The 25,070-nt window shown below is 42.2% G+C and overlaps 1 protein-coding gene across 9 annotated transcripts in view; it reads right to left on the reverse strand.

The window, feature by feature from the left end:
• The window catches only part of P4HA1 (prolyl 4-hydroxylase subunit alpha 1), a 65,997-nt gene that overhangs the window by 26,474 nt on the left and 14,453 nt on the right, over window positions 1-25,070 (reverse strand). For 7 of the 9 annotated variants that reach the window (XR_012160009.1, XM_073353641.1, XM_073353638.1 and 4 more), the window contains exons 2-9: window positions 23,001-23,195; window positions 22,237-22,353; window positions 21,099-21,195; window positions 15,979-16,130; window positions 13,858-13,995; window positions 6,964-7,203; window positions 3,734-3,930; window positions 1,707-1,883 (exon numbers count right to left, since the gene is read on the reverse strand). Coding sequence is in view for 8 of the 9 variants with exons in the window: in XM_073353641.1 (XP_073209742.1) it covers window positions 1,707-1,883; window positions 3,734-3,930; window positions 6,964-7,203; window positions 13,858-13,995; window positions 15,979-16,130; window positions 21,099-21,195; window positions 22,237-22,324 (1,089 nt within the window). In the remaining variant the exon portion in view is untranslated. The remainder of the gene's footprint in view (window positions 1-1,706; window positions 1,884-3,733; window positions 3,931-6,963; window positions 7,204-13,857; window positions 13,996-15,978; window positions 16,131-21,098; window positions 21,196-22,236; window positions 22,354-23,000; window positions 23,196-25,070) is intronic. The other 2 variants (XM_073353637.1, XM_073353643.1) reach the window with 2 other exon arrangements.

The raw sequence follows: 25,070 nt of genomic DNA on the forward strand, positions 1-25,070 counted from the left end.
TCTGCAATGTCTAGGCTTTAAGTTTGAATGTTCCACATTTTTCAACGCAAGATATTAGTACCCGAAATTGGCACAGCTTTGTAACAGGCTGAACATTTATCGGACTAGAAAACAATGGTCCCAGAAAGTTTAGTTTAAATCCACTATCATCTGTGTATCGTTTTCAGTGATCCGTATAACAGAAAGGTTTTCTTTTCACTCCATAAAGAACAGCTTTAGTTACACTCCAAAGAGGCAACACCAGTGTTTCCTACAGCAACAATGCAGCCCAATCATCAGTGGTATCATTTTCCATTGTAACACAACAAAATAGGAATTACCACACAAACTGGGCTCTGATTCCTGATGTGATCGACATGGGAAGCATAGGCAAGAAGAGATGTTTTAGGTGTAGGGAAGGAGCACAGCACTTGAAATCAGATCCACTGGTTTAGTCTGGGGTGTTACCTCAAGAACAAAGAATGTCAGGTGATAGTGAGCCTACTCTTCACTTGATGCTCTTCAGTACTCAAGTTGGTGGCTAACAAAGGCAGCACCATTCTTGACTTGATTATGGATAAGGCCTTTGATTTGCTTGAATAAAGAAGAAATGGTTGGATAATTTCTCTTAGGTAATTCTGATGTACCTATCCACACAGTGTTTATCCTTCATTCGCTCCGCTCTTTCCCAATAAGTATCTGTTTAGCATAAACAGAAGTAGTGCTGGAGAAATGATGCACTTATATTGTTTGCATCTGATTTCAGAAGTAGTTGGTGACCTGTACAAACATGGATTAATTAGAATAGCTTCACCTCAAGTGCAAGTCTTGAGATAGAGTTAAACTGAGACAAGTTGTGTTATATTTACTACATTGGTACACCACAAGTTTCTTAACAGATTTAATCTGTCCTGGTATTGCAGCTGCCAATCATATTGTCCTGGGTGACTTCCAGCAAAATAGCTTTTTTGTTTGACCTGGGCTCTCATGGCTGCCTTGACAATAAGCCAGTCTTAGGTTATTTCAGATTCAGAGACTGGTCCTTTGGAATCTGGTTCTTGAAATGGGATTGGAGAGTTGAGGTGATGAAGTGGGAGAACGAAGGTTATGTTAGGTCTAACCTATTACACCTCTTTTAGTTTGAAGTTAAATGAAGCTAGGGTGAGATTTGCTGAAAAGGACTTATGTAACTGCCCCAGAGCACCTCATGCCCCTGAGTCTGTTTCAGATGACTAAAGAAGAGTACTACTATTTTGTAGATGTCCATATGGTAAATTCGGATTATCTGGTGTCCATGATCACAGATATGGTGGCTCCTAAATGGCATCTCCATACAAATTAACTGTCATTTATACGCCATAGTGACTGTGACGAGTATTCAACATAAATTAAGAGTGGTGGTAGCGGTGGCAGCATACTGAGGCAGGCCAGTTGCAATAGGGGGAAGTTTCATGCTGGGACTATTGTGGAGTTCAAGGAGGTTCTCTTCTCCTCCATAATAGCATTCACAAAAATCTTATCCAGCAGAACAGTTTGGTGAATCTGCATAAGCCATGCAGAGAAAACATTACTCTGTGTGCGTGTGTGCATGCGTGTGTGTGCATAACACCATTCGCCCAAGCTAACTTTACAAACTCCTAATTCAAGAGGTGAATTGAGTTCATGCACATAGAACACTATAGATGGCATGGAAGTTTCCAAAACAAGAGGAATCTGAAGCTCTTTACCCTTGGCTTTGCTAGTTCTTTCACAGTTTCAATTTCTTCATCAGAAATAATTTCAAGGAAGCGAACAATCCGAGGTTTGTCCCATTCATCCTCCTGTTTGACAGGTCCCAGAACATACTTGGGATTCTGGTTTCCATTGTAATAGCGGCAGAAGAGTTTCTTCTGTCTCCGAGGTGTCTGAAATCAAGGCAGAACAAACACAAAAAGAATCAAGTGCTTGCTCACATTAACACCATTACAGGACACACGCATTTCTTTTTTAAATATAAAAAATTACACATTATGACAGAAATGCATCTAATGTGACACAACTAGCGTAGGTATATATATATCGTATATTCACACCATGGAACTTGTTGACCTGTCATATTCCATCTATAAACCTGACCACTTTCTCTGTTGGTGTTCTTACACATATTCATATGGCAAGCACATAACACTATGGCTATGTCTGTACCCTTCACCCAGGTCTGAGCATCCAAGTTAGCTTTGCCCAGGTGTGAATGTCCCCTCTGCCAAGCCCTACCCATAGCACTGTGTTATGACTTTCTCCATTCACCCATGTGTGTCTGGGGGGAATATCTCATTGTTCTTTGTGGTGAGATGATCTAGGATTCTTTTCCAGTCAATTGTAGGAGAACAATCTTTTAGGGGGAATTGTGGAAAGGGCATTAGAGGACTATCAGAACTTGAATGGTTTAGCCTGTATCCTCACTGCGAAGTGGGTGGGCTCCGGCCCAACTTAAAGTGGAGCCCAGGTTCTAACCCACACTCCTAGCTGGGATAAACAAACCTGGGCTTAAAACACCTACAAACCCAGTGTGGATAGTAGGGGGGCTAAGGCTAAAACCTGGGAAAGATCCGCGGTAGACTATGCTGTGTAGACATATCCTTAAGGGGGTGAGGGGTGGTCCTTCAGCAAACAAATTAAATATAACAAAACAAACAATTTATAATTAATAAGTTAAATAGTAAGTCAATGAAGAGAAATTTTGCATATGATTACAACAAATTCAGGAAGGAAGAAGTCTATCTTCTAGCTCCTAAACAGCATCAGCTGAGCAGTATTTAGACACTGGATTGAAAGAGTCCATCACTTTTTGGAAAACCTAGATGAATGAATTCATAGGCACTTAGACTATTCATTCACTGCTGTGATTGGCATCAGCCTTTCCTTCATTCTGAGAAGAACAAAACACAGTAATTCATTTTCCCTATGTCTACTTGTATTTTACCAATTGAGGAGACTGGAGTCTCCTTAGGGAGGTCAAGCACATTGTTTGAGAAACCATGCTCTCAGCAAGTTTAATATTAGACACATCTTAGAGCAAACATTAACTTTACAGTTCGTCTTAAGATGAACAATGTTCAATGCTGTGTGTAATACAATGTGTGTAATACAATCTTTGTTGTAATGCAATAACCTTATTTGATTCTCAGTGCACTAACTGGTATTAAAATACATTAGGGTTAGAGGGCAGCATCCTCAAACATGGGTTACTATTTCTTCATTCAGAGATGCTGCACTGTCCCTCTTCATTCCCTCCACTATAGGTCTATAGTCATTCTATTGCTACAATAAGAAAAGGAGTACTTGTGGCACCTTAGAGATTAACAAATTTATTTGAGCATAAGCTTTCGTGAGCTACAGCTGTGCCCTAGCTCACGAAAGCTTGTGCTCAAATAAATTTGTTAGTCTCTAAGGTGCCACAAGTACTCTCTCTCTTTTTGCGGATACACACTAACACGGCTGCTACTCTGAAACCTATTGCTAAAATGATTTCCTTATGTTCAAGCTCGATACAAAACTTCTTGCAAACGTTCATCAAAAATACTTTGAACGCAGGCCACCATAAAGACAGGAGTAAGAGGGAAAACAGTGTTCTAAAGGTGAGCCAGCTCATCCCTGCAAGCTGACTGACCTTTCTCTTTAGCACCAGAACTTGCCGACACGCCTAAATGAGTCCTGCATAACTGGTTTTGTAGATTAAACAAAAAACAAAAACAAACAGGCTATTCCACTTTACCATTCTGAGACCCTCCCCACGGCACAGCATTTCATACTTCTGTCTCTCTGGCAGGTAATCTTTGTTTGGTTCCTTTTTCTTTGTTTCCTTGTCAGTCTGGCTATCTGTTTTGGTAGTAGACTTATTTGCTTCTTTTTCTTTAGACATGATATATTCAAAGTATTTTAAGTTACCATTTGCTCTCTGATGTTCAGGATCTAATGGAGAAGAAAGGAGAGGCACCACAGATAAGTTTGCAACTGGTAGAAGTCAACCTGAAAGGGTATATAAAAGCATCTCCTTGAAAAGAAAAACACTCTTCATTCTGGAACAGAAGTTGTAAAAATTAATGCTTAGTGATCCAACATGCTTACACAGTTAAATCAGAACAAAAATATAGCTGAAAGCCTGACCCATTCAATAGGTGACAAGTGGGGATGTAATACATTTCTGTGTTCTCATTGCTCATTGTACAGGGAAGCAGAGAATGGGCAAGGAAAACCTTAGCTTAAACCCTCTAAATCCAAGAAACTGACACCTCCACTGGAAGCAGTACTACCCAGCAACAGTTAAGAGATAGAATAAACTTTAAACTATTCCATGGGGGAGACAGCCTGCAAGACTATAAAGGGAGACAGAGAAATGAGGATATTGTGTGTGAAATAGACTGCATTGTCCCATCAGGAAACTCAACAGGGAGAGAGTTGGGCCAGGAATACTGACAGCTGACAAAATTTGGTAGAAAAAAGTGCTAGTTTAACAAACTATGCCAGCTCATTCCTCCATTTACTGATGAAGGGGTTTTACTGCTGTGAAAGGATTAATTCAGAATTAAGATTAGAACATCCTCATTCAGGCACTCAGATACCATACAGTGATGAAAATGACAAATGCCTAGATATACTATGCCATTGTGTTTAAATATCACTAGGCAAGCCATTACTGGATTCTATATTTGTTGTCTTTCAATTATTCCAAATAAAAACTGCTCAGTCCGCAATTTAAAAGATAGTTTTCATGGGCCAGCTCTGCAGACTCAATATGGGTTTTTCCAGCCTCATGTACAATTAACAAGAGAGATCCTGCATTCTGAACTCAGTATAAACAACTGTGTTTATGTACACAGAAGAACAGAATTCATCTTTAGGAGAGGGAAGCTATACTGATTGTATAGCAAAGAAGAATGAAAAGACAGTAAAACAAATTTTAGACAATTTAGAAAATAAAGAAGCGTTGACTCTACATGGTGTTCAGATACTGTGGCGATGAGAGCTATGTGAGTGCCTAGAGAGAAAGGATATACACAAGAGCAAGTGCTGAGCAAGCTGCTATTTTTACATAGTACATTAGAACAGAACTGAACTTCTAAATGATTAAACATGCAGTCACTGACATATCTTGGTTATTAAACATATTAATTTGATGCAACATTGCTATGAAACTAACACCATAATCAAGTTTTAAACCAGATACAATTTTGTAGCTATGCAAAGCCAAAATGGATTATAAATCAATTTATAAAAATACACTGATTTTGAATGTCAAGTTTAAGCATACAGCATATTTGAGGCCAAATTTATAATCCCTGTAAAAAGAGTTTTAGTCAAAGTTACTTGCATATTTTTCTATATCATCATCATTTGTATTAAAAGTAGCACCCAAATGCTTCAACGACAATCAGGGCCCCCTAGGGTTGCCAACTTTCTCAACAAACAAAACCGAACACCCTTGCCCCACCCCTTCTCTGAGGTCCTGCCACTCCCTCCCTTGCTCTCCCTCACCTTCACTCACTCGCTCATTTTCACTGGGCTGGAGAGGGTCCCTTTTCGACCAGGTGTTCAGTTGAAAACTGGACAGCTGGCAACCCTCCACTGTGCAAGTCACTGTATAATCACACAGGAAGAGACTCCATGCCAAAAGAACTTATAACATGGCAGGAACTGCCCAATTCTACAAGAAGTATTTGTCTCTTCCTTTCTTTAAGGATGGAATTTTTAATTTTCCATTTACCCTTCTTGGAAACAAATGTATGCAAGGAGTAAAATTTAGGCCAAAACAGAAACAACCATTCCCTCAAATGCAAACTCCCATCCAAAAATGAATTCAGATGTACCTCAAGTAGTCAGCTTCATGTTACAGATCATTTCTTAAGGCAGGCATACTTTTGTGGCCCTCCTCCCTTGCCAAACTCCCAGTGCTGATCCCATAATATCCTTGCAGCAGCTATTCTTATTTGAAAAAGTAATATTAGGGAAGATTATTTGCATCATCTTTTAATACAATGGGTGTAACTGCTGGATTGGATACCTTCCTGTCTTATGAAAGGAGACTCAAAGAGCTTGGCTTGTTTAGCCTAACCAAAAGAAGGCTGAGGGGAGATAGGACTGCTCTCCATAAATATATCAGAGGGATAAATACCAAGGAGGGAGAGGAATTATTTAAGCTCAGTACCAATGTGGACACAAGAACAAATGGATATAAACTGGCCATCAGGAAGTTTAGACTTGAAATTAGACAAAGGTTTCTAACCATCAGAGGAGTGAAGTTCTGGAACAGCCTTCCAAGGGGAGCAGTGTGGGCAAAAGACATATCTGGCTTCAAGACTAAGCTTGATAAGTTTATGGAGGGGATGGTATGATGGGATGGCCTAATTTTGGCATTTAACTGATCTTTGACTATTAGCAGTAAATATGCCCAATGGCCTGTGATGGGATGTTAGATGGGGTAGGATCTGAGTTACTACAGAGAATTCTTTCCTGGGTGTCTGGCTGATGAGTCTTGCCCACATGCTCAGGGTTTGGCTGATCGCCATATTTGGGGTCAGGAAGGAATTTTTCTCCAGGTCAGATTGGCAGAGGCCCTGGGGGTTGTTCGCCTTCCTCTGCAGTGTGGGGCACGGGTCACTTGCTGGAGGATTCTCTGCACCTTGAAGTCTTTAAGCCACAATTTGAGGACTTCAATAGTTCAGACATAGGATAGGGGTTTGTTACAGGAGTGGGTGAGTGAGGTTCTGTGGCCTGCGTTGTGCAGGAGGTCAGACTAGACGATCATAATGGTCCCTTCTGAACTTAAAGTCTATGATTCCTCACCCATTTTATTTTGGCAGACGTTCACCTGTATGACAGAAGCAGCTACCCACAATTACTCTGAAACAAAAGTAATCTACAGACCATATTATGAAAACTGCTACATCACAGAATTTCCCGACCAGTTTTACAATATATTGTGGATCTAGTCTCTTAACAACATACCCAGTTCAAGAAGTCGCTTGGTGAGCATCATTGCTTTGTCCAGGTCCCCCTGCTGATACACAGCATAACTCAAATAATCTAGAATGGAGACTCTGTCAACAGTAGACACCTCTCCATCATCAAGCTGTTTCAGAGCTTGCTCCATCCACAGCTCAGTATGATAGTAGTCTGCCTCAGTGTATGCAATCTTGCCCAATTCAAAGCAATCTTCAGCTGTTAAAAAAGACTTGTGCTTTACACCTATAGAAAGCAACAGACAGACAAGGTATGTAGGATTTGGAATCATAATATTTTGAATAGCACACCTGTGTTCAGTTGTCACACATTTTCTCACTCCCCACTGAACAAATTAAGTTCTGTTTAGTGCTGGCTCCCAGAGTTTAGAATGTACTTACCTTTGTTAGTGGCTATATTGTTGAATCCTCAGAAGTTAAATCCCTAGGGCACAAAGTTTTTCATTGACTAGTCGCTGCGAATTCTACAAAGGTTTTTGTGACTGAAAAGCACATTATGCAGAAACAATATTGACCTAAATCAACTTAAATTTTCTTTTCTACCAGCAGTAGTTTTAAGAATTGTTCAAGCACTGGCCCTAGATCTTGGGTTAGGCACTTTCCATATACATTTTATTTCTCAAAAGCTTGTCTGGGACATCTTATTAGCAACTGGCAAGATGATTAGAATGAGGGAGGGAAAAAAGCATCAACTATGATAATCAGTAACTGCACAACTGGCAAAGGTTTTGAAGTAACTCATGTTTAGAAGCAGAGTCTAAAATGGCCTCTATTTGAAAGTTTAATTTGAAGTCTTCATAAGTAAATTATAGGTTTCTATTTTTGCCACTGTAATTCAGGGCCCATTGAAGAATCAAATTCTGTCTTGTAAAAAGGGAATGGCAAATATATGGAAATACAGGGTGGAGTGAAAAAAAACCTCTACAGAAAAATGCAGTATCCTTCATTGTCCATGACATTGTATCAGCTTAACTGCTTTTCGTTTACACCTGAAGTTAAAGAAATCATGGACATAAATTATGGATTTCATTGTTTTCTATTCTGCAGAATCTGACCTCTGCCCTGCAACTTCTCAAGGTTGCATTCTAACAATGAAATTTTCTGGGAAACACCAGCCCTGAGAGACTAACCTGCCAAAAGGATGAGAATGGAAAAAGGAGTTCTCTAACAGTGCAATATCATTTTTCTATTCACTGTAATTAAACCAGAGATGAGCTTTTTCAGGGTTTCAGACTAAATAGGTTGCGCATTCAATTTCTTTTGTTTAAATCGGATCTCTTCTTATTAAGATTTGTTTTTAATTAAACTCTTGAGTTTTAGACTGTCTTGAGATTTCATACCAACTGTCCCAGAGAAGTTAAACCACCTTCAACCTCTTAGAGTACATCTACACTGCAATAGAACATGTGTGGCTGGCCTGGGTCAGCTAACTCATGGAGCTCTAACATAGCAGTTCAGTCTCAGGCTGGAGCCTGGGCTCTGGGACCCTCCCTCCTCGTGGGTCTCAGCCTGGGCTCCAGCCTGACGCCAAATACCTAGTCTGCAATTTTATAGCTCCACAGCCCAGCCCCGGAAAGCTTGAGTCAGCTGACCTGGACCAGCCACAAATGGTTTTTTTTTGGTATGTCTACAGTGCAAAAAGAGGTAGCAGAGGAAGGTTGTTGGGAGCCTACCCTCTTGGGATTCTGTTTCAAAAGGGCACAGCCTCGAGCCTCCTCTCCCATAACGTTAGTTGCTTGCAGGTCTGATGTAGATGGCTCAGGAAACTGAACATCCACAGATGAACTAAATTTAAGGAGCCCTAATATAAACAAAGTGCTGAGCACAGGGTCCACACTCATCACATCACTAGCACTGATAACTAAACAGATTTATTTGTCAGGGAAATTCTACAGTAATTGTTCATTTTGCTACAGAAATAGCCAGGGCAACTGCTTAGTACAATATCAGTTTAAAAAACAGCAAGATCTGAAATGCAGAAGATCGAAAAGCAGAAGAATTAGGCAAAGTAGCAGCAATGCTCAACTGAATTGGAGAAAGTGGAGAGATTGTGGGGGAAAACTGGACACATTAAGTGACTGAAAAATCATACAGAAGACAAATGGTGACCAAAACCGATAAAATACTAGAGATTTAGAATTCCATTAGCCCTGGAGGCCAAGAAAACTAGAGAATTTTACTTCTAGAATGAAAATGTAACTTATCAGCAATTATGATGGGTTCTCTGATGCAATTTTATCACAATACTATTCAAAAGCAGAATTATACTAGCAGGCAGCACACAGTTTGGGCTGCACAGGCTTGCTTCCAAGAAAGATAGTAGAATATGGTCCATAAATTCACTTAATTTCTTATAGAAGACAACAAATGATAAAAATCCGCCTTGAGCTCCTTCACGTTGATATGGAGCAACCGCTCTGCTTCAGACCGCAACCCCTGCGTCATGAGGTCCCCCAGGTGAGCCCCCCATCTGTGGTCTGACGCATCCGTCACCAGCATCAGGTCCAGAAGTGGGGCGGCAAAGGGGATGCCTTTGCAAACCACAGGCTGGAACTGCCACCACAGCAGGGGGTCCAGCACATCCCTTGGGGCTGTCACTACCAAGTCCAGGGGGGTTCCTGCCTGGGCAGTACACCCGAGCAAGCCACGCCTCTAGAGTCCTGAGTCTCAGTCTGGCATGCCTGACCACATGCGTGCATGCTGCCATGTGGCCCAGCAGCTGCAGGCAGCACCTGGCCATTGTCGTTGGAAACTGGCGCAGGGAGGCCACTACTTGTTGAATAGCCTGAATTGGGATACTGGAAGGCTTGCCCTGGCCTCCACCGCGTCCAGGACCGCCCCTATGAATTCTACTCTCTGTGTGGGTACGAGCGTGGACTTGGGGATGTTGACCAGGAGCCCCAGTTCACGGAACAATCTCAGGGCCACCTCCACATGGCCCTGCACCTCCACCTCGGATCAGCCCGCCAGGAGCCAGTCGTTGAGGTGCAGGTACACCCGGATTCTCTGCCTCCGTAAGAAGGCCGCCATCACTGCCATGCACTTCATGAACACCCTTGGAGCCGCGGCTAGACCGAACGGGAGAACCACAAACTGGTAATGTTCTTGGTCCCCGGTGAAGCGTAGGAACCACCGATGTGGTGGGAAGATGGCGATATGCAAGTATGCGTCCTTCATGTTGAAGGCAGCGTACCAGTCCCCCGGATCCAGGGAAGGGATGATGATGCCCAGAGAAACCATGCAGAACCGGGCCTTGACCAGGAATTTGTTGAGCCCGCGCTGGTCTAGGATGGGCGAAGGCCCCCTTTGGCCTTGGGGATGAGCAGTACAGAGAGTAGAACCCTTTTCCCCTTAGGCTGTGAGGCACCGCCTCTACTGCCCCCACCTCTAGCAGCGAGCGGACTTCCTCCTCTAGGTGTCCTCGAGCACACCTTCAAAAGCCTGACTTAGTGCCCGGCTGGGGTTTGTGCTGGCCTTGGTTCTGGCCTGGTGCATTACTGTTATTGCGCCGTCGCCTGTTATCCCTGCCTCGCCTATGGTAAGGCTCATGCCTACGGCGAGGCTGGTACTGGCATTGAGGGGAAGGCTGCGGCTTAAAGGGCTTCTTCTGGGTTGCCAGGGTGTGCATACCCAGCGACTTGAGCGTAGGTCATGAGTCCTTGAGGCTATGCAGCCTTGAATCCGTCTGGTCCGAGAAGAGCCCCCAGACCCTTCAAAGGGGAGGTTCTGGAGTGTATTCTGGATCTCGGGCGGCAGGCCTGACTCCTGGAGCCACACTGAGCGCCTCATGACCACCCCTGATGCAATAGTTCTAGCCACCGCGTCTGCCGAATCCAGGGAGGCCTGGAGAGAGGTCTTGGCTACTGCCTTGCCCTCGCCCACCAGGGCTGTGAACTCCTGTTGGGAACCTTGCGGGAGGTAGTCCTTAAACTTCCCCACCACTGCCCAGGAGCTGAAATTGTGCCTGTTGAGGATGGCCTGCTGGTTAGCAATCCTCAACTGAAGGCCCCCAAATGAGTACACCTTTCTACCAAAAAGGTCCAGGCGTTTCGCCTCCTTGGCCTTAGGGGCCGGGGCCTGCTGACCATGGTGCTCCCTTTCATTCACCACCGAAACACCACTAGGGAGCATGGACTTGGGTGGCAGAACAGGAACTCACAGCCCTTAGATGGGGCAAAGTATTTATGCTCTACTCCTTTAGCCGTTGGAGTGCTGGAGGACGGGGTCTGCCATATAGTCTTATAGTTAGACTGAATGGTCTTAATGAGCAGGAGCGCTATTCTGGATGGACCTTTGGGGCTCAAAATGTCCACCATGGGGTCTTCCTGCTCAACCGTCTCCTCGGCCTGCAACCCCAAAATTTGGGAAACTCTGTGCAGCAGTTCCTGGTGGGCTCTATGGTCTATCGGCAGAGGGCCAGACACCTCTGTACCCTCCACCACCTCATCGGGGGAAGATTAGGAGGTTAGCTGCTGCTCAAACCCCTCTGGTTGGTCCTCCTGCTCCCCATCTCCTGTGGTAAGGGCCTCTGGCTCAGGCCAGGGTGGGGGTCCATGGAATGGCACTGGACTTGGTGCCGGACTCTCCGGTCTATGCTTGGGGGGGAATGCTGGAGGCCAGGATACTGTTGCCTCTGGCACCTCTGGCATCGGTGCAGGGACCGGGACCTCTGCACCAAGTAACGTGCCCTGGACGGGGCCCCTTGGTGCTCCTGATAGGCCCAAGGGGTCCAGAAGGGCCAATGGCCTGGTGGCCCCCATTCACGTTGCCAGCTCCCCTGAGGGTCCCTGCTTTCTGGGCCCCGGTGCGGGTAGCTATAGCAGCCGAAGCCGGCGCCGGACTGTGGCGACGCCGATCGCGAAGGCCATGGCAGTGCCAACAATCTGCGCCAGCGGGAGAACGAGCAGCTCCTGGCTGAGCGGGACCAGGAACAGTACCGGTATCCCTGGTACCGGGACCAGGATCTGGACTGGGACCAGTGCTGGCATTCCCTGGACTGGGACTGTCTGCGGGAGACCTCTGGCAAGGGCCATCTCAGCTCCTCCCGGCGCTGGTCTCTGGGCAGTGCCGGAGAGCTGCGTGCCCTTTCTGGTGCTTCTTCGCTTTGACCCGGTGCCGGTGCCGCAACCTCCTTCTGCGCCCCTGGCAAGTGCGAGTCTGCAGAGTCGGAGCTCGACCCAGACCAACTCCGGGAGGGGTGCCGGGAGCGTGTCCTCGAGTGGCACACCATTGCCAGCTTACCCCTCGTCGGCACCCGAGGCATGGGCGTCAGAGGGTTCTTCCCATACAGTCTCTTTCTTTCCTTGTCCTTGGCTTAAATGCCTTGCAAATCCTACACCTTTCAGTTTGATGTCCATCCCCCAGGCAACTTAGACATGAGTCGTGGGGGGTCACTAACCGGCATAGGTTTACAGCACGTGGTGCAAGCCTTGAAGCCCTGGAGCAGGTGCTGGAGGCCTCCAAGCACCTAATGACTTAAGTGTCCACAATCTGTATGTAAACAAACTGATAACAGCTACTCTAAAGGCTAAGGGACTACTGGGGGGAAAGGGGAGGGGAAGAGGTGTTCCAACGCCACCACAAATGGTAAGAAGGAACTCGAGGGGTCAAACCGGTAGGGGTATATATGCACAGCGGCGCCACCCAGGGGGCCCGCCGGGAGCCGCTAAGGGAAAAAGTTTCCAACATTCGTGCATGCAGCGTGTGCACACCTAATGTGGAATGGACGTAAATAAACATATATAATATAAATATAATATAAATATAATATAAATATAATATAAATATAATATAAATATAATATAAATATAATATAAATATAATAGCATTCTTTTTTACTAACATGCTTTCCACTGCACACATTCAGATACAGACTTTTAAAATACAGCTTGCCGATTACAATATTTACTCTTAATCAATATCTCATTCCTGTTTAATATTTTTCTTTAACATAACAGCATGAAATACTCTAACAATAAATGTACAGAATAGGTATATTTTAACCAAAATTGGCACATTTTAACCATCAGTGATTAGTGCAGTGATTTGTTTACCTACTGAACTCAGTTTTATACACAAGCCATAGGTTAAAGGCTTGCATTAACATAATAGGAATATTTATCTAGCCAAGTGTGCTAATTCTGTGGTATTTTAGAGAGGAGCTATGCAGTGGACTTATAAATGGAAACTCAATTGCAACTTTAAATATTGAGCAACTAATCTTGCTCTAGGAGAGACAGAGTGCAGCTTTGCTTGATCAGAGGCAATAGCTCCGTAAGAAGCCAAAAATATGACAAATAAAACTACCAGATGTTTATTCCTCCTACATACTAACATTGACTTACACAGAGAGGGCTAGATACAGTTGGAGTTTAATGCCAATTTTTGCCATTCTAAACCCAAGCACAAGGTCCTGGCAGCAGAAAGCCCATCAGAGGAAGAGAAAGTGATGAAGAAAAACAGCTGCAACATACTCACCACCAAAGAACTGAAGAAAAGACCAACACACCCAAAAAGTGAGCCTGGGAAGGAGTGTGGGTGGGGCACATAGCGTTTCAGTACGGAAAAATCCCCATCGGAAAATCCCAAGGAAGTGCTATGATACCAGTGCTCATCCTGCCTTGAGTAGAGTGTTCTCTACAGTACAGGCTGACACCGGGAGATGCGACTTACAACTCCCTGCAGCAGTTCAGTTTACATAAGCTTGTGTGCTGTGGGCCAGGTTATCAGAGACTGGCTGAAGACTAGGAAAGTCTGGGTTTTTTCCTATTGTTAACAGCATGCTAGGCGCTTTATAGACAGGCATGAAGAAAAGGGTTTATAATCTAGATATTCTGTAACTGCACCGCTATTTTTCCAAACTAGCTCAGGTGCTTCTTACCCGGAAGATTCCCCCTGGAGAGGGTGTCTGTATCCAAATTGTAGGTATCCTGCAGCCGTAGGAGAGCTTTGGCTGCACCAGCCTGATCTTCATCATTAGGAAAATACTGGCGTTGGATAGTCATATTAGAGATAAAGCCTTCGGAAAAAAAAAAGAAAGGTCAGAGAGATCAAGAAAAGGACTGGGCTTTCTTGTCCTGGGAGTTTTACATTAACAACATTTAATTACAAATAAATATCCCTATACAAGTTGTTGGATGAAAACTAGCATGTCACTGCAGGCTATTATTAAATCAGAGGCAGATCTTCTTGGAAAAGCTACCACCTTTGGGTGGAACTCTAGATAAACAGTGTGTAAACCTATTTGTACGGAGCAGTAATATGCTAACAGTGCACCTCTCTTGATTATTCAATAGTCATTTCATGAGTGTCCTAACAGGCCAATGAACCAAACATCACACACAAGACCAACCATGCTGAAATGTTTTTAAAAATAAGTAAATCAATAACCAATACACAGCAAATTCAAAGACAAGGATAATTAATTTTAACATAGTTTCTTTATCTGTTGTCTTAAGGCTCTTCTTCCAAAAGAATCCCTATGCAATATCATGGTAATGGTTTGAGATAAAGTAGCATAGAGGGAAAAAAAATTGTATCACTGTTACTACCCATGCAGGACCAACCTTGAGGCAGGATCTGAGATATTTTTTCAGCAAATGTATAGGGAACAGACAATCACTAATTTCACATGCAAGTATGTTGAAAGATGCCTTATTTTAGTAGAAGTTTATATGGAAAATGTGGGAGAGTTTCTCTGTATTAAATAAGTTTAAGTCTAATTTTCACAATACTTTACATGAATGAAAACCCGGATTCAAACTAGAGGACACGTCTGAATATCAGTCCTTCAAATTAATTTTTTTCTTCTATGTTCTGTTTTAGGATGTTGGAGGGAGAGAAGAATTGTTTTAGGATGGTGAAAGGGGTACAAATTAATGTAAATTAAGTGTTGTGAACTTAACACAACGGAGGCCCCCCATTCACATACTAAGTCAACAGGGAGACAAGACACTGGAGACTGAACCACAGGGGGTTGCTCTCTCTCTTTTTCCCCCAACTCAGACTGGCAGAGACGCTGCGGGGGGTTTCACCTTCCACTGCAGCACGGGGCACTGGTTGCCTGCTGGCTTGAACTGAAGTAAATGCTGAATTTTTCTGTAACTTTGAACTCTTTAAATCAAGATTTGAGGACTTCACTAAATCAGCAAGGGGCTATGGACCTTGTGCAGGAATGGGTGGGTTAGGTTCTGTGGCCTGCAATGTGCAGGAGGTGAGACTAGATGAGCATGATGGTCCCCTTCTAGCCCTTAAAGTCTATGAGTAAACAGGTAAGTATACGGTTCGCTTTGGGGGGGCATACTTGGTATTACTGGGAGTGCTCAGCAGATAAGGTGTTAAATACTACAATGGAATGCTTCAAAAGGTCTTGGGGACTGGGGTGCACCTATTGTTAACTTGCAAGGCAAAGTAAGGGCTGGCAAAGCCCTGAGGAGATCGTTAGCCACTCAGACTGCTGTTTCAGGGAGCTGACACCCAGTTAAAACACAAGCAAGTTTCCCTTTTGCTGGAGGCAGAGGGGTAACAAGGTGACTCAGTCCTGGACACCCCAAGAACCATCACAAATAGTCCACTTTGAGGAGTTCGAGCTCTCTGAATTTACTCCCTTTGTCACTGAAGTTTTATTGGTGAGCTTTTGATCTCTTTCTGAATAGCTCAGAGCTGGTTCAACTTTTTACCAGCACAATCAGCAATTTGAAAAGGTGATAAATGCATTACATGTACCTACATACAGAAAAAACAGGGTCTTCTTCTACAGAGAGACTCACAAAGTCATGGAAAACATGACAGAAATCCAATTTCAATGACAATGCATGCAAGATACAAGTCAAATAATTCTCTCAGCAAAAGTGTTTGACCATTGTTATTTCTACTGCAGGTGCAGTACAAAAAAAAGTATGTTCCTCAAAATACAAAGTTGTGCTTTGCTTGGCATTAGGGTGATAATGTTAATCAGAGCAATAGTTGTGCGTCGATAACTCCAAAATCTCCTCAAACTTACCATCTGACATGTCCTTCAGGACCAGATTCTCCAGTTCACCCCACTCGGTGTTAAGTCGTTTCATTAACTTGAATGCATTTACAGGATGCCCCAAGAATCCTTCTGGGTCTTTTGTAGCAGTGTCTGTCAGTTGATCTAACTTCTCTGCCCATCTATGAAACATATATATTAGGAATAAGCTTAATATGGTATCACCTAAATATTTTCCTATGTATTGTAAAACTAATGCTAAGCTACATGACTCTCTTGGCTGATAAAGCTTCCAGTACAAGTTGTTTATTTTTACTTTCTCTGTATGCAAAGTTTATCTGCAAGGAATCAAAAATGTCATCTTTCTCAGCCCTCCCTCTGCTGGTGTAAACCTTGAAGTAGCATCATTCTCATGATCCTTCAGCATTAAAGCACAATGCACCAACATAGGACTCCTCTACAATATGCAGGAAGAAAGGTAAATACATACTGCCATAGGTAGTATCTCAGCAATTCCTGTATAAAATTGTACTCAGGAATGAATAGTCCAATATAAAATCTTACCCAGGGTCTTGGTAATTTATTAATATGTAATGTTTAGATATATTTTTGTACTTTCCAAAAACAGTAGTTGAAAACACGTTTTACTCTTAACAGGGAAAAAATATCAGTGGCTAAATATTAAATTTTGAAAGTTAGTCACCAAGCATGCTCAACCCGGGGCCATATATTCTGGTCTTTGCCAGGAAACTGTGCTCTAGAATCTAAGTTTGTGTTTTTTTGTTTTTTTTTAAATAAAAGCTGGCTCTCATGGTTCTAAATAAAACCTCCTATACAAGAACTGATTGCAAGCTGATGTAGCACTATATTCCTGTATCTGCAGGAAGCCTAAAATATGTATCTGTGAGAAGTTGTCCCCTATCCAGTTGCAAAAATCTCCAAGCTTCCCTTCAACAATTTCTACAGTGCAATGCTAAATAAAAATCAGCAGCATCTTGAAAACAAAGTATAGGGGCAGAGTAAAATCAATGTAATATGAAAAACAAGGGCTGCTATTACAAAATTTAACTTTTGATTCAGTAATTTCTATATTTTTATACACACACAAATAAAAAATACTATTTCAATATTCATATAAAGCTGCCAAAGAATTCCTAGTCTGCCACAGCAGAAAGCAGGGATCTTGCATAAACCTAGATCGAGACAGTAAATAGGCTTTATATTTAGACACACAAAAAGTAAGTTCATCTAGTTGACTCACTGCTCCTTCTGGGCTCTTGGGTAGTAAAAAAAATTCATTTGTATTCGATCCTCCAAACCTCTGTTGAAGCCCTTTCCTGCCCACAGAAGCCCCATGTTGCGGTGACCCTCCCCAACAGCAGAGCATGGGTATGTCTACACTTAAACCTGTAGTGCTTCAGTGTAGACACTACCTACACTGATGTGAGGGGCTCTTCTGTGGGCATAAGTGTTGGATCATATTAAAGAAGTTCTGCATTAAAATCACAAATGAGTTTGATTCCATAGTTTAAATTCCAGGGTATTACTAATTAAGAGGTCTCTTGGGTTTTGGTACTGTTTCTCTCCCTCTCTGCGTGAAACCTGCAAGCTGCTAATTGCGTTAGTACATCCTAAGACAGAGTCTGTCCTCAAAGCAATACATTGTAACAACAGGAACAGCACACAGAGACTCCCCACCCTTTTGTTGTATTTATCTCGCTTTGTTAACAATTGTGATTAAAATAGAGATAGAGGATGTATGTGGATGGATGCTTGGTGTGGATAATAACCGAATGATCAGGGAGGTGCCAGTCCAAGAATGCAGTGTCCATCGGCCAAAGAACGCGTCAAGTGGAAACAACCAGAGGACCCCTAGGGAGGGCAGACCGGAATCCACCCAAAAGCTTCAAAGATGGGAGAACCGAAGGCTCCGTGTTGTTCATCAGGAATGTGCCATCTGCTGATTGATTCAGCAACAGCATGATGAAGTAATTCCCATAGACTGGCATAGGAATAAATTCCTATAAAAATAGACTCTAGAAAGTGAGAACTTTGGGGTCTGATTCTGCAAACCAACTTCCAGGAGCGTCAGATATGCATCTGACAAGGCCCTGTTCCCTCCTCATGTCCAGGCGCCCTGGCCAGTGGCTTGGCACGAGCAACTCTAAGGCTGGTAACAACCTTGCAGAACATACGTGAGTGAGAACAAATGTGTGAATAAATATGAAATTGAATGGAATGTTCTAGCTATAACTAACTGCTTACTATGATTCTTTCTGTATTCACAGTAAATGTGGCATTTTGCCTTTTCCCCTTTAATAAGATCCTGCTGGTTTTTATTTTATTGGTATAACGTAAGTAATCCACCTCCCCGAGAAGTGGAAGGTAGGTCTACAGAAGAATTCTTCTGTCAAGCTATTGCTGTCTACAATGTGGGTTAGGTCAGCATAGATACTTCACTCCAGGGTATGGACTTGTCACACCTCTGAGACCCCCAGGTATGGTGATGTAAGTTCCCAGTGTAGACCAGCCCTATAATTGGACATGGCTCTCTCCTGGAAGTGCTAGTGCTATTTGCCAGCCAATACAGGATTTTTAACATGCACTGTGCTTTTATTCTGTGGCCGGGGATTGAACAGGCTGCTCTGTGTAACGCTTCCAGATTTTAACAATGTGTTAACAAAAAAGACTGATAATGGGATTTCACTGAATTGATAGCATTTTTACTAGTATATGACCATTTTAAAGTTAATAAGTGGCTACAAACCATCTTTACAACCATAAGACTGGAGGCTGAAGCCAAGATTTCGTTCCTAATAAGCTTCCATACTGTATAAACCCAACCATAATCCAGCCACAGATTGATGGGCCCTATTTTCCCAACTTCAGGAGCCAATGGAATGTATTCATTCCCTGCAGATGTAGAATGGTGTCCAGTAAGTTTTAAAGACAGGAAGTTTTTGTTTTAACTTGTATATCAGCAGGTTAAAAACCAAAGAATTCAATGTCTATATAACATACACATGCAGTAATGATGCTTATGTGATAAAGTTCCACTCCTTTGACGGTTTCATCTGCCCAGTGATCACTAATTTGTGACTTCTAACATTTCAAACCTATGTATGACTTCAAACAGATGTATTTTATAAAGCCACAAAAATAAAGTAAATAAATAAATATAGCTGGACATAAAAGTTTCCTTCTTTAAGTTACATTGCTCCAAGATGTAATACAGGCAGTAATCTTTTGGACCGCTAACATAATGAATGGTCATAAAACTCATATCCCACCATGGCTATGCTACGAAGAGATTAAGTTACATAGAAAAAAGTCATTTGAAAGCTAGGAATTCCCCTTTCCAGCGGGACAAGGTTCCTCCCCCCCCCCCCCATCCCCAACGCTGATACATTTTGAGATATTGGGCCTTTCCCCTAAAATCTTTACTGTTGGACAAAATGTTAGTTGGTACAGTTTCAAAGTAGTTGTTTTTTTATTTAAACCAACTCAGCTTTTATGAAAATATATGGAATATTGTGACGGGTTGGATCACAGAAACCCCCTTGGGGTGGCCAGCTGATGTGCCATGACTACTTCTGTCCCTGCTTTCCCTACCAGCTTGGGACTCCAGCACCCTGTCTTGCTGAGCCACACACGCCCGCCTGCTCCAACACAGATCCAGGGTCTGACCCACATGCCCCAAAGCTGCAGACCTAATTGAAAGCAACTTAAGAAGTGTTCCTGTCTTTGACACTCAGATGCACAACTCCCAATGGGGTCCAAACCCCAAATAAATCCATTTTACCCTGTATAAAGCTTATACAAGGTAAACTCAAATTGTTTATCCTCTGTAACACTGATAGAGATACGAACAGTTCCTTCCCCCTCCAGGTATTAATACATACTCTGGGTTAATTAAAAAGTAAAAAGTGATTTTATTAACTTCAGAAAGTAGAATTTAAGTGGTTGCAAGTAGTAACAGTGAATTACCAAGCAAAATAAAATAAAACCTGCAAGTCTAAGTCTAGTACAGTAATAAAACTGAATACAGATAAAATTTCACCCTCAGAGATGTTTCAGTAAGTTTCTTTCACAGACTGGACTCCTTCCTAGTCCGGGCACAATCCTTTCCCCGGTACAGCCCTTGTTCCAGCCTAGGTGGTAGCTAGGGGATTTCTCATGATGGCCGCTCCCTTTGTTCTGTTCCACCCATTTATATATCTTTGGCATAAGGCGGGAATCCTCTGTCCCTCTGGGTTCCCACCCCTCTTCTCAATGGAAAAGCACCAGGTTGAAGATGGATTCCAGTTCAAGTGACATGATCACATGTCACTGTAAGACTTCATTACCCACTTGCCAGTCCACAGGTATACAGGAAGACTTACAAGTAAAAAACAGCCATCTACAGGTAACTGTCCTGGCTAATGGGAGCCATTATGATTCCAAACCACTATTAATGGCCCACACTTTGCATAACTACTTTGAAATAACAGTTATATTTTATATTTCTAGTTTTAGATACAGGAGTGATACATTTATACAAATAGGATGCCCACACTCAGTAGATTGTAAGCTTTGTAATGATACCTTACAAGAGACCTTTTGCATAAAGCATATTCCAGTTACATTATATTTACACTCATTAGCATATTTTTATAAAAGCATAGAGAGTGCAATGTCACACATATACAGAAGAGATGATGGCATGGGGTGTTTTTGTAATGACTTACTAGAATTCATTTGGGAGGCCTGTTGGACTAGTTACAGCTTACCCACACTGCAGCCACTGCAATATACATTAAAACTTTTTAAGCTACAGCACATCATTATGTTTTCTCTAACACACACTTTTGGTTTGCTCATTTCCTATCAGCAACGCATGTTTTTGAAAGAACTAGACTCACCTGGGAATCCTGCCAAGAGAAATCAGAATTTCTCAATACAGAAATTAGACTCACCACCATAAAAAATAATTAATAAAACAAAATGATGTCTCACAAAAGAGACATTCATTTAGGACAAAAATCTTGCAGAAATTACAAATTAATCTTTATCCCCACAGGCAATAAATTCCTGTTCAGCCTTCAGGAACCTTCTTGTACATGAAGATGAAATCACAATTAAATATTAGTGTTATGAAACCAGCTGCTTACTTTTTGATCTGTTCCAGCTTGCTCTCTTCTGCCTTAATATAATCTTTCAGTGATGTCACCAGGTCTTTTTCTGTGTTAATTAAGTCTGTCATGTGACCTAGAGAGGAAGTAATGATTTCAATTGATTATTAGATCTTCTTGATCCTCCTCATTTAGAGCAGTGTTTCTCAACCACTGGCCCTGTCTCTGGCCCCTGAGATCTCTCTGACACACCTTAGGAAGGCAGCAAGCCAGTCCCTGGTATCAAGAAAGTTGAGAAACACTGATTTCAGAGAGATTTCCCATTGGAACAAACTTGGGCACACAAAAAAAGAAAACATTCAAGAACGTGTTTACTTGGCTGGACATTCTGTGGTGCTATTATCCATGAAGAGGTGTTCAAAAAAGATCTCTCTCCTTTTGATGGAACTTACAGTAGAGAGACACAGTCCTGTGTTTGACATAGCTTGTTGCCATGGAAGTGAATGGAGTGTCACAAATTTAACATTATGACTAATTCAGGACTCATTTAGAAGAGAATAAAGGCTACGAAGGAGTAAGCTCTTGTTCAAATACATCTGGTACATAGCAAATATGGAAAGAATTAATTATGGCGATACACAAAGTAGTATTTGTTTAAATTGCTTTGCTTGCACTGACAGATTGTTTCTCAGCTACAAATTCATAAAGCAGTAAATCCTACAGGAAATACAGCAAACAGGCAGCTGAACCACTTAACCTTAGGGTAAATGCTAGTTTAACAAATGCTTCATACACAATTAAAACATCGAGGAGGAGAAAGATGGGATCCTGAAATGCTGGAATTGTACATCCTAATCAAGAGTTATTTCATGTACTCAATTCACAAAAAGCAGCTCTCAAACCAAAGTATGGTTTTGAATCCAATATCTGTAATAGTAGACAATGATTGTGTATCCTGACCTCTTGTCATTTTAACAGAACTGATTTGAATACAAATTTTCCCTCAAAAAGATAAAAAGAAGCAAGCAGGGCATGTAAAACTATTGGTGCATTTAGAGCTATGCTAATTAATAGAGCACACAGCTTCATCTTTAATCACATCACCGCAGAGACAGTTCTGAAAGTTGGCAGACACAGCTCTGCAGTTATTCACTGTACATACAGAAGTAAATCTCACCAATTGAAGTGAAGAAGTCCATATGGGCATAAGAATGAGGCAGCAGAAAGCTCAGGACTAAAATACACCAAACCTTTACGGATGCCATAGTCCAATAGCTGTTGCCTCAGTACACACCTACAAGAGAAAGAGTGATTAACAGACTTGTATACACCATAGCACTTAGCCAGATTTTACCCCCACATCAGATAAAGAGGTTTTTTATTCACACTGTTTCACCTGAAGTTTGTATGGGGGTCACAGTTGTATTAAACAATTTTTCTCCCTATTAACACATTACTCTTTTGGAATTCTTTCCCTCCAGGCTGCAGTACTCTAGGAAGTAGAAATCCTCCCAAAGGACTGACAACATTCTGCAAACAGCACTTGTATTGCTCCCTTATACAGTAAAATGGAGAAAAAAAGAGACACACCAAGAAGGCATGTTTTCAGAAAGAAAACCTCTAAGAAGTCCCAGCAATGTTGAAGGCAGCACCATCATAATACAATTAAAAAATTTTTTAAAGCCCAAAAAATAAACAGAACTAGACAGAATCAAAAATGAATCCCTATATATTGCATCAAAGTTAATTTTTCCAGTGTAAATACAAAATATCTGTTTTCAAACTGAGCCACTAAAACAAATGCCTATGGAATAAACATGATTGAAAGAGATCCCATATTGACAAATTCCATTAATAAATCATTCGTTCCCCATCATAACATACATAATACATTTCTGAAGGCATACAGTATTTATAAGCCAGCTGATACCAGTTACTCACTAGAGGCTACTGTATTTCCTCCCATGAACTGCTGCCAAAGTTTTATAGCCTTTCAAAGTCCCGGACTTTCACCAGAGCCTAGAATTTTCTCCCTATAACTTCTTTCTGTGGGTTCAAATCAGGAGAGGAGAGGAGCAGGCTTGAGGAAAGAGAATGTGTGCTGTCCTCATCTTTCAGTATCCAGTAGGAACACCACTTAAAAAAAAAAAAAAAAAAAAGTAGTCCTAAGTGCATTTACCATTTCCACAGAGGAGAGGGTCTGTCACAGCAGCTGACAGGAACAGTGAAGGCAGCACTGGCAACGGTGAGCTACTATCAGAAACTATTGGATAGCTATGAGGACCCCAGCACCAACAGAGCAGCATGGCGACTCCAGACCCTGATCTCCTGTAGAGCACCTGAGATCTACATGGATCTGTGAGATTTGGGGGCTAGAAATGTTGATGTTTGTACTAGAGCTGGGGAAAATATTTTAGACAAATAGATCTGCTGAAAAACACAGTTTCGATCAACTCAAAAGCATTCACAAATTTGACCCCATTAGCTTCATCTCGGAAAAAGATTTTAGGGCTAGCTTCAGTGGTGGGGGGGCGGGGAGAAGAAGGGGAGAGAGAGAGCACTCACACGTGCACAAATGACTCTACAGATTAAAAGAAGAGCTCTGTGAAAGCTGGAAAGCTTGTCTCACTCAACAACAGAAGTAGGTCCAACAACAGCTATTACCTCACCCACCTTGTCTCTCTGAAGCTGGCCCTTAAAAAACAACTGAAATGGACTTTCCTGATTTGCTGATAAATTCTGAGGACTTTTCAAACTGAGTATTTCCCCGATTTTTCACTTCACTGGCCAAACAAAAAAAAATTATTCACCCAAACAACCAGTTGGCTCTGCTAACAAGAATAAGCATTAGTATAAATTGTCACTACTGGGCACCTGTTCTCTAACCAACTTGCAATAAGTACACAACCTATTATGAGAACCAGTGAACTGAGTCTGGGAACGAACATAGAAACAACACCTGTTTACACCAGGTCTGAAGTTCTCACCAGAGCAAAATTCTCCCTGGTATAATTCCCCTGAAGCAGATCGAGTTAGTTACATCAGAAATTAATATGCTCCCCAAATGACCCAGTTCCGTTCTCCTTTATTCACAGGAAGCCGCATCCACACAATTGGGACCCTTAAGGTGCCAAAAGAAAGTCTTCAGAGTAGAAACAGATTGCCTGGACGGTTAGGGGGTACATTTGTACTGTAGCTGGGAGCATGCCTCGCAGCCTAGGTAGACCAATTTACTGTGCTACCTCAGAGCTAGCATGAAAATAGCCGTGTGGACATTGCTACACAGGTGCTGATTCAGCCACCCAAGATCAGACAGGCTTGGACTTGGGCAGCTAGCCCAAGCTACTGCCTGTGCAGCAACGTCTACAACGCTATTCTGTGCTAGCTCTGTTTGAGCCAGTGTGCTAAAGTCTACCAAGACTGGGAGGAAAACTCCCAGCTGCAGTCTAAACATACCCTTAATGTGACTGCTGAACTTCATATTTTATTTCCAAGGAAGTTCAGCACCTCCCACACATTCAACTGAAGCAAGCAAATAAATCTCTGCATTGATTACAAAGCACAAACAAAAAGAAAAGGAGTACTTGTGGCACCTTAGAGACTAACCAATTTATCTGAGCATAAACTGTAGCTCACGAAAGCTTATGCTCAAATAAATTGGTTAGTCTCTAAGGTGCCACAAGTCCTCCTTTTCTTTTTGCGAATACAGACTAACACGGCTGTTACTCTGAAAGCACAAACAGTTCTACTACACTATAAATATTTGCTAACTTTGAATTATCAGTACTTGGAATACATTGAACTATCAGTACACTGTATATTCATGCAAAATACAAGAACAGAGTTTTTTGTAAGTTATCTACTTCAAACAAATTGATTGGAAAGGATCAGATTTGTCTCCTATGCCATGTGCATGAGCTGAAATCCTTCCACAATGTCAAACAATATCACAATGAGGTCTTAGAAACTTCTAGACTGATGTACTCTAGCATCGAAGTTTTCCCCCCTTCA

Source organism: Lepidochelys kempii, chromosome 7, assembly GCF_965140265.1.
Source record: "Lepidochelys kempii isolate rLepKem1 chromosome 7, rLepKem1.hap2, whole genome shotgun sequence".
Lineage (NCBI taxonomy): Eukaryota > Metazoa > Chordata > Testudines > Cheloniidae > Lepidochelys > Lepidochelys kempii.